At 37.3% G+C, this 19,379-nt stretch overlaps 1 protein-coding gene across 4 annotated transcripts in view; it reads left to right on the top strand.

The window, feature by feature from the left end:
- Nucleotides 1-19,379, top strand: part of LAMA2 (laminin subunit alpha 2) — a 426,899-nt gene that overhangs the window by 251,548 nt on the left and 155,972 nt on the right. For all 4 annotated transcript variants that reach the window (XM_088140697.1, XM_088140685.1, XM_088140689.1 and 1 more), the window contains exons 17-19: nt 2,085-2,212; nt 5,917-6,003; nt 16,467-16,678. In XM_088140697.1, the coding sequence (XP_087996823.1) occupies nt 2,085-2,212; nt 5,917-6,003; nt 16,467-16,678 (427 nt within the window). The remainder of the gene's footprint in view (nt 1-2,084; nt 2,213-5,916; nt 6,004-16,466; nt 16,679-19,379) is intronic.

The raw sequence follows: 19,379 nt of genomic DNA on the forward strand, positions 1-19,379 counted from the left end.
TACAGTCCAGTATATGGAACTTTGGAACAGTGGAATAATGAAACAGTGAAGCTGTCATTTTCTTTTAATTTTCTTTTTCTTAAGTTCAGTCACAGAACAGTGGATTTGTTGGATTTAACTTTTGTTAATTTCGCCTAGTTTTTTTTTTTTTTAATGTTCTACAAGTTAGTCCTTCTGACACAGAGAACTTTAAAATGGTGGTAATATTTTTCCGCCAGTCCTCAAAAGATGTGCCTAAGGAAAAGAAGTAATTTGTACTTGCCTTCCTGCCATGGGTTAGAGATATAAGAAGGCAAGGGAATCCACCAATTGGGGGCCATGTTAAGCATGGTCTGGGATGGAACTTTAGGCCATCACCATGACAAAAATGGAGGAAGGAGTTGAAATCTGGAGAGGGATTTTTTAAGCTGGGTTTCACATATGGGAGACTAGCTTTTTGTGTGAGCCAGGCTGTGTCATATCCAAAAACAATAAGAGTAGGTGAAAAACTAAAAAATACAGTGAAAACATCAGATTAAGCTATATATCAGAATTGTGAATATAGAAAGTAAAAGTAGCATATAAATGCTAATTAATTTGTTTAATTTAATTAATTAATTAATTGATGGTATCTTCAATTGCAAGTAAGAAAACTGAAGGAAAAGGAAGAGAATTTTTGAAAGACAAAAAAAAAGGATTTCTCTTTCTTCCTAAATCCAATATTTGCTTGTCTCCTTCCCTCCTATTTATATTGATATTCTTCATAATAATCTATCTTTCTTGGTTGCGAACAGCCATTAGGGACTGGACCCTTCCCTCCTTCTTTTCTTCTTCCATCCCTCCAAGGCAGCTTTCATTAATACAGATAATGAAATAAGTACAATAATATGAATAATATATCAAATTAAAAATCTATCTTAAGGCAGACATGTTACTATTAGTACCCAAATGCCTTGTAAAATGCAATGCTCAAAAGTGCCATCTTAACGGCCAAAAGATTAGGGGCATCATATATATCAGGAGGCAAGATGTTACAAAATATGGCAGCAACTAGAGAGAAAGGACCTGCAAGCTTCTTGATCCTCTCAGACATTTCAGTGGCCTTCAGTATCACTTATCATGGTATCCTTCTGGATCATCTGTGAGGTAGTGGGGATTTGAGGCATAGAATTATGGTGATTCTGCTCTGTCCTGAATGGGTGGTTCTAATCAGAGTAGTCATGACTGTATATGCTCCAGTGTGGAGTGCCTTTCTAGACAGGTTTTGACCCATCTTGTGAGTCTCTTTAGGGAAGAGATGCTGAAGGCCTCCACACAACATGAGGTGAATGGATGGGGACCTGACAATACTCTTTGTTCAGATCATTTTGGATCTGCTCTAAAATAAAGGCCAAATCTAGCATGTGACTAACTATTTGAGTTGTGTCCAAGATGTCTTAGGATAAGCCTATGGTTTCTGTAAAGGCTATGAACTCCCAAACCCATCCAGATTCCCACTCCCAGGACATGGTGATTGAAGTCCCCAGAATCAACACCAGTCCTGGTATGAGATACAGGAGTTCAGGAAGGGCTGTTGCTGGGCAATGGGGCAGTCAGTAAACTAAGGAAGTAAACTACTACCCTGGTACTTAATCCCTACCAATTAGCATAATTATTGAAATATATCCTGTGTCTGGTTGTTCATGAATTAGAATTCATTAAGGCAATGAAAAGTGTAATTAACTACTGGGGCAGGGGGAAAGGAGGGGTCTAACAGATGCCACTTCAAATTTCTGTATGGAAGATGACGGATAGAATATTAGGCTAGAGAAATTTAGTCCAGTTGCAGACAGCCATCTAACTTCCAAGGTGATCTTGAGTCATTCATTGCTTTTCAGCCTACCATGCTTTATAAAGTTGTTACAAGAATGCAGAATAGGCTGGGGTGGGGTAAGATGGAATGGGATGAGATGGGGAGTGAGTACAAAGTTTGAAGTCCTTGATGGAAGGAAAGAATAAATATGATACCTAAGGGATTCCATGCCATGCTAGGTTACTTTTAAAACCTAGTATTCTATGATGCACTGAAAAGGGTTGTTTTGTGTCTTCTTCCCCTGCCTGTTTAGAACTGCAAGCACAACACAGGTGGTCGATATTGTGATAGATGTCTTCCTGGTTTCTATGGAGATGCTACTAAAGGGAAAGCTGATGACTGCCGGCTGTGTGCCTGCCCACTGAGTATACCTTCAAATAAGTAAGCTGCAAATTCAGTCAGTAAAAATACTACCAAATTGTTCCTTGAAGTATTCCTTCATCAGTTACAGTGGTTCATGGGGGGGGGGGGGGAGATTAGCTAGCATTAATTTACAGCAAAAATTTACCAATTGTCTTATTTCAGTTCTGGATAAAGCAATAAACATCACCACGAAATACATTTTCTTTAATCACACAGTGCTTTATTTTATATTCCACCACTTTCACAATTATTAGTTAAAAGGGAAAATGGTATATGTAATAGATTTATTATGATCCCAAAAGTTCAGTGTAGCAGGAAGGCCCATTTCTCCAGAGATTTTCTGTGGTTCTGAGGGAAACATTTGGCAACCTGGCTTTTAAGCACTGACCATGAGCCTATACAGTACAGGTTGGAATAGGAATTCTGTAGGGATGGCTAATTTCTTGGATCTGGAAGGCTGGCAAAAGTCTTGCTATGCTAATTACTAGCTGGATGACCCCTCTTATGATTGATCCTTTATAACAAAAGCATATGGTTCAGGAAGAATCCATAATCTCCTCTTGGAAGGCTCAAGAATTTGACAGAGGTACAAGGAAATCTTCCCATTTTTGGACAATATAGAGTAGGGCTGTACATGCTTCAAAATAATTAGTATGTTAGACATTGTGTTAGCATATTATCTCTATATTCATTAAAACAGCCGACTTTTTGCAGACTGCCATGTGAGCCTGAAAAAAGATGCTGCTGCTTTAAGAAGTTGGCTCATTAAAGTTAATAAGTCTCTTAAAGCAGCTGCATCTTTTTCACAAGCTCATGCAGAAGTCTGAAAATCACAAGCTCCTTTATTGAAAAGCTGCGCTTACACAAGGCCCAAACTTCCAGATTCCCACTATGCATAGTCTTAACAGAGATATTTGCTTAGCTTTCAAGCTGTCATAAAACTCCAGTCTTCACAAAGCTGCTGGCTATCTGCAGTGCTTTGTAACTTGTGGGTCCTGTTACCTATTCTCATGTTGGCCATGCCAAAGCAATGCCAGAGAGGAACTAGCAACAGGCCTCATATGCATGATGGATTTGAGAACAGCGGAGGTGGGTGGAATTAGACTTTGAATTAGATATGGTACTGTATGTTATCAACTGATCATCTCTGAGCATTGTGAATTGTGTACAGGGAATGGATGGATGGATGGATGGATGGATGGATGGATGGATGGATGGATGGATGGATGGATGGATATATATATATGAAAATTAAGTTGGAATAAAATAATAATCCTTTGCCTTGCTGGACTCTTTTAATTCTCCCTTTGGAATATACAGTATATAAAACATCTGTGCTTAAACTTGTTACACTTATGTAAGCAGCATACTTCCTGAGGGTTGTATCAGGTCATGCTGGTTGATTATGATCAAAACTCTGGCAAACCAAAGAAATGACATGGATTTCAGAAAGGCATCTTTAATGCTAGTCTGGGGTAAAAACATAATCTTGACAACTGTAAGAATAAATTCCAGAGGCATACTTAGGGTGAGTCAGTTAAGGCACTTCTTGAAATGCTTCTTCCTGTTACTCCACATCTGTACTGTGTTGCTTCTCCTCACATAAACGGAACTATTCCTCTCCTGCCTGCTTCCCAGAGTCTCTCACAAGTATTGTGAGAAACAGAATTGTCACCGAAAATAGGAGTGGGCAAATAACTATGGGCTTATATGTGACCTGTGGTATTTTTGTGCCCATAAGAGTGTGTTGTCAAAATTCAATTGCAGATTACCATTTTCAGTGGTGTGATTTTTCACTCATTTTTGTTTTTAAACATCCTAAAATTGGTCCAGTAAGTTTCTGGTAAGCTTCATGAGCTTATTCTTTGCAAGCAAGCAAACAAAAACCAAATTCTCCCAATGCCAAAAAGAAGAGCTGAAAATTCTTCCACTACTCTGCCAGTGATGCCATAGTTCATATAACCCCAGGTTGGGGGGTTGGGCACAAAACTATTATTTTCTCCTGACCTAAAACACCCTTTTGTATAATCCATCTGGGCTTTTCTATAGTGGAGAATAAGTCCCATTAAAATTATTGGGTCGTCTAAGTAGACACACATTTGTTTTCTGCTACTAATCTGGATCAGTAGACTTCAGCAGAAAACACAGTAATTAAAACTGCAGTTCTTATGGTTTCTATTCGTAATGGTTACCTGTCAATTCATAAGACATATTAAAAATCTCAATTAGGTCTCATAATGTTGCAGATGTTAATTGTTAGTAGAAGAATGACTGTTACCATTACTTGCTTATATTTATTGCACTACTACATTCATGTTAAACTGAGCTTTATCCTAAGGCTGCAAGCCTACTGCTGAGTTGTTTGGCAAATTTAACAACTATGTAGTGCAAACAAATCTCAAACTGAAATAAAAGGAAGAATAATTGAAGACTGATCTCTTTAAAATAGTAGAGTGACAGATACCCTGTTGTTCAAACTGCTTGTATCTTTCAGTGTGCCAAGAGATTACCTCATTCCAGTGTGTCAATCAGATAGGGGAGGGGAAGAAATACAGAGGGAAAAGAGACCAGAAGGCAGAGCTACACAGCTAGGGTAAAATGCCTTCAGAGATGATGAACTGATTATATACATGCAAATGTTTAGATTCCCAAAAGAAGCAACTTTGTGGCTGCTATAATATTTCTAAAAAGAGAGGAAAATGAAATAAATCAATATAAAGCTCCATTTCTGATATATGAAACCATTTGAAACTTCAGGCTAGAAGTGGTGAAGAAACTGCTATTATGGTGAGAATGATTAATGAACTTTGCAATCAGTTTCTGCTACCTGGGGGCAAGTCCCTCTGAACACAGTGAGGTTTATTTTTGAGGAAACATTGATAGGATTGCATTATGATATACTGAAATGATTGGAAATGCCCACCTCTTTTGACACTCCTGGCTGTGAATAGAATTGCTTATGGGTGATACCTATTTGGTGTGGAAGGAACTGTCAGAAGAATGAGAAGTATTGTGATCATTGGCTAGTCCTCTTCCCCTACATCCTCATGCTCCCCCTCAGATCTGCTTCAGTGAATTAGAGGACTCTTCAAAATAGCGCAGAAAGTTGCAGTGGTTTCAGGAAACCGCATTCTCCCATTCTAAGGACATCTTCTGCCAACAGAAAGTCAACAACTGGATCCTGCCTTAAGGAAAGCTTAAAGTTGTTAGTAATTTAGTCAGCTGATCTATGCAATTACATGCTGTTGGACACTGTCCTTTAAAAAGCAGCATAATTCTCAAGATTCCTTTCTTTCCCTTCTGTGCAGCAGCTTGGTTTCTCTGTTTATGTAAGGTGGGTTTCTTCAGCTATCCATGCAATTGTCCTTCAGCTGCAGTGAGCTTTCACTTGGGAATCTAGTGTTGCTAGGCCCTTCAGGGCTCAGGCAAACAGCTGTACATTCTTGCTTTTTTAAATGGCGTAGAGCCTCATTGATAGACTAAGGGTCCATAAAAACATCTCATTTGAATACTGCCACCCATTTGAGCTATATCCAGTGTCGGCAGAAATAGCTCCACTGGCTGGAGCCAAACCTAAGCCCTGTGTGTGAGACCAGACAGACTTTCCCCTGGCTCTGTTTTGAAAGCAGCGCTCTCTGAAAAACAACAGTGGGTATGCTGCTAATGAATTTCTTTCTATGTTTTTTCCCTATCCTTGTTCTTGCCCTACCCCAACAACAAAGTTTTAGCCCCACATGTCATTTGGACCAAAGTCATGGATTCATATGCGATGCATGTCCCCCCGGGTATGTTGGCTTACGCTGCGAAAGGTAAGAACATTTTGCATCACTTTTGGTATCTAACAATGCTCTGTTAAACAATCCTTTTTAAAAAGGCTAACATCTTTTCATAGTAATATAGCCATCTTTATTTTAAATACCCATGGTACTGCCCCATAATTGCAGTAGAGTATCAATGATATGCAGGATTCCTATTTTAATGAGAAAATGCATTCAGCTGCTTTATGAGCCAGCAGGTATTCTTTTGCTTAATTTTCCAGACAAACATTAAGTATAACATCAAAAAACATTTTCCTATTGTTATGCCTTTTTATTTTTGCTGGGTTTTGTGAATGGTTTAGTTTTTGTTATACTGCCTTCCAAATTTCTTTGGAATACTGAGAGTGTATTTAATCAATTATTCAATGAATTGCCATTTCATCTCCTTAGAACAAGCCAAACAATGCAAGTGAGAAAGAAGGCTAGATTTCTTTATCTTAATATTTTTAATTATGTATTTTCAAACTTATTAGCTTTTGATTCTTTAAAGTGGTTTGTTTAGTATCTGGAAATAGGATTCTTAATACTGTCTCAGTGTTGCAAATATTTCAAAAGTGTTCTCCTACCCATCCTCCACTTTCTGGTTGATAAAAATGCATGTCTTCCCAAGTGAGTGAACAAAGACAAATGTAGACATTTGGGAGTCAGTGATGAAAACTGTCCATCTTTTCTTCATTTTATTCTTTTTTTACTCTTTCCTTGAAATGGGTTGAGTGAAATGTTTTAAAAATTATGACAAATTAAAAATCCATAAAGGCAAGTATGATCCAAAGGGAGAGCATGAATTGCAGACAGTTTGCGCTTTTACCTCATTTCTCTCCCAGCTTTCTGTTATTATATTAAAATCCAATATTTTTCTTGCGATGAGCCATTGAGTCGTAGCTGACTCCAGGTGACTCTATGAATGGATACTCTCCAAGCTATTCTGTTTCTCACCTCATTATACAATTTTTGCAGGAGCGTTTTTGTAGCTTCCAGCAGTCCATCTATCTACCTCATGTGTTGTCGGCTGCCTCTTCTCCTTTCATCCACTTTGCCTAGTGCCATCATCTTTTCCGTAGATGCATCAGCCCTTATAACGTGTCCTAGATTTTGTTTCATGATACTTGCTTCCAGTGAGCATTCTGTCTTGATGTCCTTGAGTGTTCAATAGTTGGTTTTCATGGCTGCTCAAGGAATGTGAAGCAGCCTTCTCCAGCACCATAGCTAAAGGAATCAATCTTCTTCCTCTTGTTCTTGCACAGAGTCCATCCCTGGCATCTGTACTTTATAACAGGAATACTGTTGAATTGACTATTCTAACTTTCGTTAGACGTTAATTGAAATGTCTCCATCTTTCATGAATTTGTCTAGGCCTCTCAATGCCTTTTCAATGCCGCATTGCTATTATTGCTATTATTTTCTCAATCTTTTTTGCATATTCATCATCTTCATCAATTATGGAGCCTAGATAATTATAACTGACAACTACTTCTGTTGTCTCATTGTTTATCTTCATTTTTCTAGTTTTCCGGTTGATGTAATTTTAGCTTTCTTGATGTTCAGGGAAAGCCCTGTCTTTCAATCTCCTGTTTTGGTGTGATTATTCTTAGGTCTTCTTCAGTTTCTGCAGCCAATGTAATGTCCACATATCTCAGGTTATTTACATCCCTTCCACCAATTTCAACTCCAAGTTTTAGTTTTTCCACTCTTGCAGTCTATATGATATATTTAGTGTATAGATTTAACAGGTATGGTGATAGAATACAGCCCTCTCTGACTCCTTTTCTGATGCCAAATAACTTCTTGTTACTAAATGGCTTCCCAGTTATTGTAGATATTCCTTATCTGAAGAATCAAATTCTGGGGTATGCCATTGCTTTGAAAGGCTTCCTAAGCTGAATTATCAACACAATCAAAAGCTTTGGAGTAGTCTATAAAACAGAAGTAGTACTCTTTTTGATGTTCTGTTACTATTTCAATCATCAATCTAATATTAGCTGTAAGTTCTCATGTTCTCCTGTTATTTCTGAAACCTGCTTGTTCAGTTGCACTTCTCTCTCCATACAGGGCTTTAAATTCTTCTGCAGAATTTTCAGCAGAATCTTGCTAGCATGTGCTATTAGGAGTATTGTCTTGTAATTAGGACAATCCTTTACATCTAGTTTTTTAGGGATGGGAACATACATAGACTTTTTCTACTCTGGGCCATGCTTCATTTTTCTGTATTTGTTGGCAGAGGACTGTCATCATCTTTATCGATTCTAAACTACCCTCCTTTAAAAGCAATATGGGGATTTCATCCACTCCTGGCACTTCTTATTTGCAGTAATATATAGGCCATGTGACTTCCTCCTTAAAGTCCATTGATTCCTCCTTATATTCTTCTTTTTCTAGTACAATATAATTTGAATTGGTCTTCTTGTAGATGTTTTTCATGTATTCCTCCCATCTTTCCATGATTGTTCCTTATGACATTGACAGGGAGTTAGAATATTTGTTTGATTTTATTTCTTTGATTTTCTAAATACAGCCCTTTTTCTGCCCATTTACTTATTTTCTTCTATATGTCTACACTTCAAGTTCAAATATACCTCTTTATCTCTTCTCACCTGTCATTCAAAGTTTGCATTAATTTATTTAATTTTCCCTAGATCTCTTCTGACTTTTGCCAGTCTTATTTTCTTAGATGCTTCCGTGGCCTTATTATATCAATCTATATAGCCACCTACCTTGCAGTTGTGACTGTTTTTCAGTCTGAGGTGTATTTCTGTGATTAGTAGCTGATGGTCTGATCCACAGCCAGCGCCCAGCAGTGTTTTCTAATTCAGCACAGAGCTTTTCCATCTGTTGCTATATAAGATATTATCTATTTGATTACAGTGTTCCTCTCCAACTTTTGCATTAAAATCACCAATAATTATTAGAACATCCTTCTTGGTGGTTGATCTATTGCTTGTAGTCTTCCATAGAATAGAACAATTACTTCTTCAGCATTCATTGTTGGTTCATGCATCTATACAATTGTGAAATTAAGTGGCCATGCTTGAATCCTGGTGGAAATTATTCTGTCACTGACTGGATTGTATCCCATTATACAGGTAGTGATATGTTTGGGGATGATAATTAATACTTCATTTTTTGTGTGTGTGAGTTTCATTTCCAAAATAGAATATTTTGAATCTGTCACATTCCTGTCCATTTTAGTTCACTTACTTGTAGAAGTTCTGTCCTAGTCCATGTCATTTCCACTTAAACCATATCCAGTTTTGCTTGGATCATACTGCAGAAGTTTCATATTCCCATTCTAAGTGTTTTCAGTAGAACACTTAGCTTTTCTTTCAGTGCTGCTACATAGCAACTGAACTGCCTGAAGGCTTTGATCTTGTCACATCATACTGCCTAGATTTATTTGATATAGCTCTTTGGTTTTTTTCCCCAGTACTCAAGTAGTTACCTGCAAGCTGGAGGCCTCAACTTTCAGCAATATGATTTTTTTTGGTTGTTGAGCTTCTTTTCACAAATTTTCTTGGCACATGTAAAGAACCAGCTTGCTATTGCTTTCTTCCTCACAGGGCCTCACCCAATAGAGTTGCTGCAACCTCACTTATGGTTGCCTGGTCATAAGCCCATCTAATGTTGGGGCTGGAGTTTTAAAGCAGTCCATGCTCACCCTGTCACAATGCCATTTTTGGATTTCTGTGGCATTTTGTAAAAAACTGTGTTCTCCCATGCAGTTCACCACATCCTGCTGACACTGCTGCTCATGGTCTACAGTTGCTTATTTGTCAGGGGATATCCCACTTATATTGCAGCTAACCTGCATACCTGCAAATCATTTCACTATCTTCCACATATGGCACACCCTGGTTTCTTGAGCAAAAGCATGGGGAAAGTCCCATATAGTTAAATTAAAACTTTGTTCCCTTTAGCATTTTTCTGCAGCCTTGTTTCTTCAAACTAGTTTTTGTGGAATTAATTCTGATTTTTAATAAATATTACTATTTAAAACTACCTCAGATTATGATTCATTAATTTTCAGATTTCTACTCCTTGTTGCATCACAGAATCTATCCTTGCTGCAAATTATCTAAATTCTAAATCAATAACAAGGCATGCATTTACAAACATACATACACATACATTTACCTCTACTACCCCATAAGTATAATGTCACAACAAGTATTCCGTATACTTTTATGCATAAACACATTCAACAGCCATTACCCATTCTTGCCTTACTCTCTGCTCAATGCTGAACAATTTGCTAAGCATTCAATTTATTCTCACACTATTTTATTTACACCATATATCATTCTAATTGCACTGGGCAACCAACCTTCAACTCTGTATTTGTGCAAAATGTTCCATAATTCAAGCCTATTCACTTTATCATATACTTTCTCTAAATCAACAAACATAAAATAATCTATATAACCTCTTCCGGCCTAAAGCTACACTTTTCAAGTTTTCCTCCTTGTTTTCTCTCATAACCTTTTGATTAAAATTCTGCCAAAAACTTCCGAAGAACATTTACTTTTTATCCATATACATGTTATACACTATCTTTCATTCTTATTTCTTGCAACAATCATTCTCTTATATGCAAAAGAGGAGAGTCTAAAAATCAACAAAACCTGGCTACCAATCCTGAAAAATACAGCCTGCAAAAGGTCAACGAACTCAGCTCAACCACCAAGACGTGTGAACAGTTCACACAATGAACATACTAATCACCCCCAGCAGCCACTCGTTAACAACTCAATAGAAGAAAAAACCCTGCCTAACCCCCAGGAAGATACACACATATTTTGACACCAAAACAAGCAGCCACTTGTTAACCCAACCCCCCCATCCCCACACACCCCTACCCCCTAACCCCCCACCACATACCCCCAATCCCCCTCCCTTCAGATCTCTATAAATACCCACGAAAGGGTCACATCATCCTGGGCACAGAGAGAACTGCTCCTGGCTGTGCTCCTGCTCTCTGAAGATGCCGGTCACAGATGCTGACAAAACGTTAGGAAACAAAACTTCCAGAACACGGCCACACAGCCCGGAAGACCCACACCAGCAATCTGGTTTAACTTGATCTGATATTGAATCACTTGGGTTTTTTCAGACCATGATATTCTCAACTATTTTCTTCAGGACTGCAAAGAATCTCTTTTTCTTAATTCAGCCTTTCTGATGATCCAACTTTCACAAATATATGTTACAACTGGGAAAACCATAGCTTTGACAATATATACCTTTGTTGACAATGTGATGTCTCTGCTCTTTAGTATTCTATATAGGTGTGTCATACTGTTTATTCCAAGTAGGAAACATCTCTTTATCTCATGGCTACAGTCACCACACTTGTGAATTTTTGAATTTAGCAAATAAAATGTATTACTACTCCTTTCCTGCCTATTTGCACTAGGTTGACATTACATTTTTAACAAAGAGCACTAAACTAGCTTTTGTACTTTCTTCTTTTACCTAGAAGATCTTCCTTCAGTCTTTCTTACTTCCAGCCATAAAAGCGGCTCATCATTGTTGAGATTGTTGATTTTTTGCTCCAAGCAATTGTAATATCAATTAATATTTATACTAGTCCAGCATTTTTCATGATATGTTGTCCATGTAAAATAAAAAAAGAAGGTGATAGCATATAATCTTGATACATGCCTTTCTCAGCTTTGAACCATTTAATTTTTGCATAAAGAAAAGCTGTCCTTTTAATACAGCACAAGTCAACTCATTTACTGATATCAAGGCAGTTTTGGTTCACACTGAGACTGTATGGCACAGAGTATTCATTTCACAAAATGTAGAATATTTCATTATCAAAGGGAGGAGTTATTGCCTGAAAGTCAGTCTTATTGGAGAAAAGACACTTCTGGCTATCACTATAGTCTGGGATACCAAAAAGATATCCAGATTCTGAAGCACTCTGAAACTGCAGTCTTGCTTCTTCTGGGGAAGTGTCTTCCAGACAAATGGACCACAAGTCTGGAATGGCGATTTCCCTTACGTATGCACACAGATGCATACATGTGTGCACATAGAAATGAGTACCTTTATCTGACAGGTAGGACATGATAGGATACATGCAAATCAGTATCTCCTAGTACCAAATGTCTAGATGATGGGTCATTCAGTTCATTGAAAGCTGCTGAAAGGTCAGGAAGAACCAAGAAAATCACACTCCTATGAATCCCCAAAGATAATTCATCAGGCTTATGATAGTTCCTATACAACTAGTTTATAAGGAGAAAGATCAGGACATGCATAGAATCTCACTATAAGTATTAAAATGTGGAATCACTTTTTTTTAAAAAGGCACAGATACAGATGCACTAGGAATACCTACTGCAGTGTCCGGAATTTGAGGAATTGGAATTCATGTAAAGAAGTGCAAACAAATATAGAATGTTCCTTTCAGTGTAACAGTAAGGAGGAGGATTTTAGAAAGTATATTCAATTAACCGTATGCTACATTCATTAACAGGAAACATGTCTGCATTTGGACTGGGAAATGAATCAAAGGATTCGGTATATACAGAAAGCCCATATTGTGCTATATTTGGCCTAAACCACCTGCCACAAGGAGGACTTATGTATTCACTCACTTATCACTGTTGCTGTGACTGCTGAATGCTATTTCTGTCAATTTTTCCTCTCTGGCTGGTCTCCTCTCAAACCTGAGAGATGTGAAGCTAATAAATGTAAGAAGCAAATCAGCTGAAAAGTACTTAGTGATAGTTGGTCCATGTGGAGGTCACTGATGGGTTCCATCAGCAAGTACCACCCATAGAAAACAAGGAATGAATCAGCATAAGTGCTTTTTTTAATTGTTACAAATTGCATAAAAATGCTCAAGCCAGTTGCATTTGTCTACATTTAGAAAGCCTTCCATAGATGCTATTAAATGGAAATGAGTAATCACTTTGGAATTTGCATGGAATCTCTTCTTATTTTAGCATCCCAGTGCTGCTCTGAGTCGTATATAGCTATTAAATTAACTAATTTAAAATTATCATGAAGCATTCCTCATTGATTTTGTCTTGGAGCCACCATGATTTCTTGGTACTTGAACTGACTTCATGGGTGTTACTTTTTGGAGTGTTTTTTGTTTTGTTTTTTTTCCTTGTCAACTTCTTATAGACTATTGGGCTACATTTATATGTGTTTCTCTGAAATGACAGTTGCCCATTTCTTCTGCTGCTGCTTCATCTTCTCTTACCCATTTCCTTTTAAGAAGTACCATCATTTTGTATTTTATGTGTCCTTATATGTTCTGTAACGATTGCCTTGCTGTTTCCTAATTTGATATCTCTTCTCCTTCAGTAAATTTGGAATGTTTTTACCTTCCTTGCCATCCTTTTCTAACTCTTCAACAGATTCCTTATTGCTTTCATTTTTATAACCTAATCCCTGTACTTGAGATGTTGTCTCTCTCTCTCTCTTTCCCTCCCTTCTCCCTCTCCCCATCCCTTCGCTGAAATTCAGTTCTCATTTCTCATCAAGAACATCTGAGGTGCTGCAGCTGAGCTGGAGATGTGTGGGCCAACACATGTTCAGCAAGGGTTGTGACTCTTGAATTCAGAAGCCCTCAGAGATAACTGAGAGGAATTTATTTCAGAGGGGAACAAGAAACCACTAACATGATTTTATTTTAATGTAAGAAAAACAAGAAACATTCAGAAATTTCTAAAGCAGGAAATGTTAGCAGAAAATTGAGAAAAACATGGAAGTGACTGAGGTAAATTGAAAACAAAGTGACCTTGTGGATCCTCTTTCAAGAATTTAAAAACATTCTTTGCAGTGGGTCTACATCTGTTGTTTGAAACTGCTATTCCGCAGGGGATGCTCCTTTTCCACCTAGGTTTGAATGAACCCACTCCATCTGACTCAAAGCTGCTTTGTGAAGCAATACAACTTGTTCATTTTTAAGAGTGAAGCAGCCATTTTGCTTCTCTTTGATCTGCATAGGAGTGTTCTCTGCAGCCTTTTCTGGCATTTGCAAAATCTGGAAGAGGCCTCCAAAGGAGCCTAAAAGGAGAGTATGAAACGATGCGAAGCACTTCCTTGAGGGAAACTGTGTTGAAACTTGCATCACCTTTTAGGCACAAAGCACCTCACTGGTGCACAGCCAAGCTGTCTTGCGTAGGCTTACTTTCTATAGCTTTGCTTAAGCTGCAGTGTTTGAAAAAGCAAGCACAGTTGGATCTGATGCATCTCAATCCTTGCTGCTCTCTAATGCTCAGTTATTTCAGAAATCAGCATATGCAGCTCTAATAATTTCCCCTCATTCATATTGAATAATAATTATTTCACAAGTAATCCATTTTGAATAGATTAATCTGATTCTTTATGAATCCATGCTGAGTGGCTCTAACCTAAGGGTCACAGCATGAATGAACTTTTGAAAGGAAATGACTTTATAGTTGTCAGAGGAAACATGTAGGTAGTTTCCAGATAGATTAGGAGAATATTGCTCTTGATGTAACTAAAGCAAAGAGGCACAAGGAAAACATGAACAACTATCTTTTTATAAGTATCTCTACACCCTCACTCTAAATCTCTGTGCTTTTTTTCCCCTTATAATCATATTTTGACTTTGCGAGAATAAAAATCTGAAATCTGGACTCTCTCTATTCAGTCAACATTAACTCAGTGCTTTCTTATAGTCCAAAGTAAGTTTATTGTTTTGTAGCAAGTTCAAAATGTAAGCATTCAACTTATATTTCAGTAGAAATGTAAATGAGGATCCTGTAGTTTAGCTGGTGCTGACAGCTATTGATCCCCAAGATCATATCTCAATAATGAAAGACCCAGGAATGTCTGGCACAAGCAGAGCGCTCCTGGATTTCTATTGGCCAGGCTGTATTCATTTCTGGCTAAGTAACAAAGAATTTAAGATTTAAGTAGCTGAGATATGGATTGGTTACAGCCATCTATTATACATGGCAGACGTCCATGGGGTTGATGGAGCAAGTAAACATGTGTTATAACGTTGTGATGCAAACTGTGCCCATTACTTACTTGTGTGTGAAAGGGTGGAGCTTGTGTCATGATGTCATGTCACTCATTTTGTATTTTGATATCAGGATGGTTAGGAATATATGTCTATGGCTAGGCAGGATAGATGAGAGGGTCTGAAGTGCTGAGAGGCAAGGGGGAAAGAACAGCTTCAGTGTCTCCACCTCCCAAGTTGAACTGGAAGGTCTCAAGGTAGGTTCTTCTTCTGTTAGAAGAGCTTGTTTTGGTAGAATGCTTCAATAGGCTTATGGACGCATTGGTAGAATCCAACTCCAAACCACTTGAAAAAGCCAAGAGACAAAAGTTTATATTAAGTTTAATTAGCAGAATCCCCAAAAGCAATGTAAGTGGATTGTCATTTGTTGAAGAGTTAGTTATGATTAGCAGTTTGTGCATTCCGCACAAATCCTTGGGGTGTTGTTATTACAGTAGGCTTTGAAAATTTTTGCTGGCATTATCGGATAAAAGACAAAGCCTAAATGGGAAAAAAAAAAAACCTAACAAAACCAGATAAGCAAAGAGAACAATGACTATTAATTGGAGGAGTCTGCATTGTCTCAATATACTTCCAGAAATCATATTGGATTGGCCACATGGGAGCCTTTCTTCTATGATTCTGTGTAATTTAAGAACAAAAGAATCAGACTAAGCCTGTAAGCATAGGATTCAGTTTCTAACAGTGGTGTATCAGATGCATCAAGGATTGTTATATATTACCAGGAATGAAGACTACAATCTTATGGCGCCATTTGTCTTCTGCCCTGTCACACTCTTTGAAACTGACCATGAACAGTGTTCATATGGCCTGGTCATTAAAATTTTCTGTATCTTTCTAAACATTACAGATATGCCCATTTTGCTGGTAAGTGTCCGAAGAGAGTTTTAGCTACCATCCCAAACACATTCAGAGTACGCTAATGAATTTGCATACATGTATAATTCAAAACAGTCTTCTATTGTGGATGGAGATATAGATTTATTATGCATACACTCTATTTCCTTGTCAGTTTGCAAAGAAAGTTTATTAGGTTCCATCTTAAACAGGGATTTTCATATTGAGGAAGAGAATAACAGTTTTCTGAGTAAGTAATGGTATTGTGTCCTTCTGGGTGGTATCATGTACAGTAAACCTCAATGCAAAGTTGGTATTTCTTACTATGATTTTGCTCATCTTTAGTTCTTATGGCATAGTCCCTCCTTATTCTCCCTCTTCCACATTATTATTTAACACAAAGCACAGCTGGCAGATTTCAGCTGGTAATGATTCTACTATACTGTTATTATTGTTTGTTTGTTTTTAAGTGAGGAAAGAGGACCTGGAAATGCTTCAGAGTACCCAAATCAAGCTATTTTTAGTGATTCATAAGGCAACAAAACTGTAATTATTTCTTAATACCAACAGGCCAAAGTAAATGCTTGAACTGATCTGTCTGTCACCCTAGGTGTGCAGAAGGCTATTTTGGACAACCTTCAAAACCAGGGGGATTGTGCCAGCCTTGCCAATGTAATGACAACCTTGACTTCTCCATTCCTGGCAGCTGTGACAGCTTGTCTGGAGCTTGTCTTAAATGTAAGCCAGGTACAACAGGCCAGTACTGTGAGAAGTGTGCTGACGGGTATTTCGGCGATGCTCTTGATGTAAAGAAATGTCAGCGTAAGTCTGAATCTTGCTTTTCCTGTCAAAATGTATTCATTCCCTGTAGGCACATCTCATGAGTGTGTCAAATAGTATGTGCATTTATTTGCATAGCATTACATACAATAAGTTCATATTACACAAGGCAGGGCCATTCAGATTGTCTTGTTTGTTACCCATACACACTATATCTTGTTAATAACCTTGTGACCATGATTTATTGATTTGTTTACACAATGCCATCAGTATAATGTTTGTTTTACAGGTATGATCCTTACCCTTCTATTCCTCTATACTTCAGCTTCAGCGAGCCTCTGACTGTCTTTCAGTCATGGAGACAAATAGAACTTATTATACCTAATTGTATATTATTCTTGCGGACCATAGCCTTTATTCCCCCTTTCATTGTGGTACCCTGTTTTTATCCCTTTTGGGAGATGCCCCCTGCAGTAAAACAGAGATGTAGAAACATAGATAAAATACCACCTATGAATATATGCATGCACATTCATAAAAACTGGCCACCTCTCCTTTCAGAAAGTGTCTGGGAATCAATCACCACCATAAAATTAACAACAATTAAAGTATGCCTTTGTGAGGAAGAGAGGTGTGAAAGGCTCTGTTGCATGTCGCATTTTGAAGCATTTCTTCCTTTTTTCCTTTCCTTTTTCTTCCTTCCTACTCTGCCTGCTTAGGATATATATAGATGTTTTGGTTAACTTATGTACAGACTATATTTTATTATGTCATAACTGCAGCTTTGAGCCTAAGTTAAAGGTTGAGGAACTGGGGTACCATAGTGTGAAACAAGTATTGTTGAACCGGTTGGAAGTATATAGTCACTACGTCTGAAAAATAATTCAGAGAGCTGCTTTGATTATTGCAGTACTGTAAAACTGGTCTTTGAAGTGAGTTCCTCCTTTCAAAGATTAGCATGCCCACTTTGGAAGACATCCTAGGTAATTTAGGATGCGGTTAAGTAGCAGTGCCAAATCTCTGAGAGGTTGGAACCACTTCAGTGTTTTGAAGTGTTTTGCCAAGGAGTGAAAAATGTAATAAGAATGATAAAGGGTTTGCGGGGAACTGAATGAATTTACCACAGAAGATGCAACAAAGATACTTAAAAACTTAAAAGCAGTCACATTCTGATGTGCAAGTGGGGAGAATGAATTTAAATTTTAAAAATTGGAAACTAGATGAAATGGAATTTGAAAAATTAAGCTACCACTAATCCTTTCCTAAACTTTAATTTTGGGCTAATCTTTAAAAGGGCACAGAAGACAGCAGGGAACGCAGGGCAATTCACTGATCGTATTTTCTGGATAAATTATTGGGAAATTCTGTGACAGATAAAATGAGTATAAAACTCTCTGACATGGCTTCTACGAAGTCAGTTCCTTTTTTCAGTTACCTTTTAAAGTTATGGATATTGTGAAAGAAAGAAAGAAAGAAAGAAAGAAAGAAAGAAAGAAAGAAAGAAAGAAAGAAAGAAAGAAAGAAAGAAAGAAAGAGAAACAAACAAACAAACCCTGGAGAGAAAAACAAAACCCTAGAGATGCCCAAATTTGTCTATATTTGTTTCTGTTCTATTCTCATTTGTCCAGCATTAAGTTTGCCTTTGATCATTCCTGTAACCACAGCTGTTGCCTCAACATGAGCTCTCCTATTCTTCTGTCACCTCTTCCCTGGCATTTGCTCTGAACCATTTCTGCAAAGTTGCAAATTTGTTGAGAAAAAAAAAATTAATTCATTCCTATTTTAATCGAGATTTTTCCTAATATACCCATTTTATATACATGTGTTTCCTAGCATGTAGAGAAGTGGTTTGCATTGCATTCTTCATCATCTCTGTCTAGTCTACACCTCTAAGATTTTGGAGGGGGGGGTTGGGGGAGATTCATCCAAGTGCCAAACAAGCCTAACCCTGCTTAGCTTCTGATCCCAAAGTCATAACGCATTCAAAGTAGCATAAGTCTTTATTAACAATTCACTAGCATAATATCTTTACTTACTCTTTAAAGATACCAACATTAAAGCACTTAATTTGAAAAATCAAACTATAGATAGAATTGTAGCTCCCCTCATTGTATAATGCTCCTTGATTCATTGACACAGTTGAAGCACTCAACATTTTTCACAGAAACAGATGTACAAGGGGTTGTATCTAGAGTGAAAAATATAATATAAAAAGACATTAAAGATGATGATGATAGATAGATAGATAGATCTTTAGTGTATATTTAGATTCTGTATTTTTTATCATTAGTTGTACTGACAGTAGAACAATCCTGTATCTCCTTATTATTGTAACTATTGCATGTTTAATTATTTATTTTTTTCCTACTAATACCAGATTTCCCTTTGGTTTATTTCTTTTAGAGACCTTCTAAAAAAACCTGGAAAGTTAGAGGGACTCTGCTTTTACTTTGTTGCTTTCAATTGTTTATTAAAGAATCAAATTTAAGATTGGAAACATAAAGCTAACTGCAGATAGAAGTCTTTTCCTTTATAACAGGGATGGCAGTTCCCCTTCATTAATCACAGTAGACAGGACCTGTGCTTTATCATCAATACAGCATTCCTCAACATAACTTCTAAAAGTAATTTAGCATAAATACATCAAACCAACATCACAAACCTGTTTTACTTTAAAGCTAACTTAAATACAGGAACATGATAATTTGATAAATACAATAGAAGATTATGTAATCTTCAGTCA

The sequence above is a fragment of the Python bivittatus genome, unplaced genomic scaffold (assembly GCF_059951505.1).
Source record: "Python bivittatus isolate LINGU-HERP-01145 unplaced genomic scaffold, Pbiv_v1 ctg000020_np1212, whole genome shotgun sequence".
Classification (NCBI taxonomy): Eukaryota; Metazoa; Chordata; class Lepidosauria; order Squamata; family Pythonidae; genus Python; species Python bivittatus.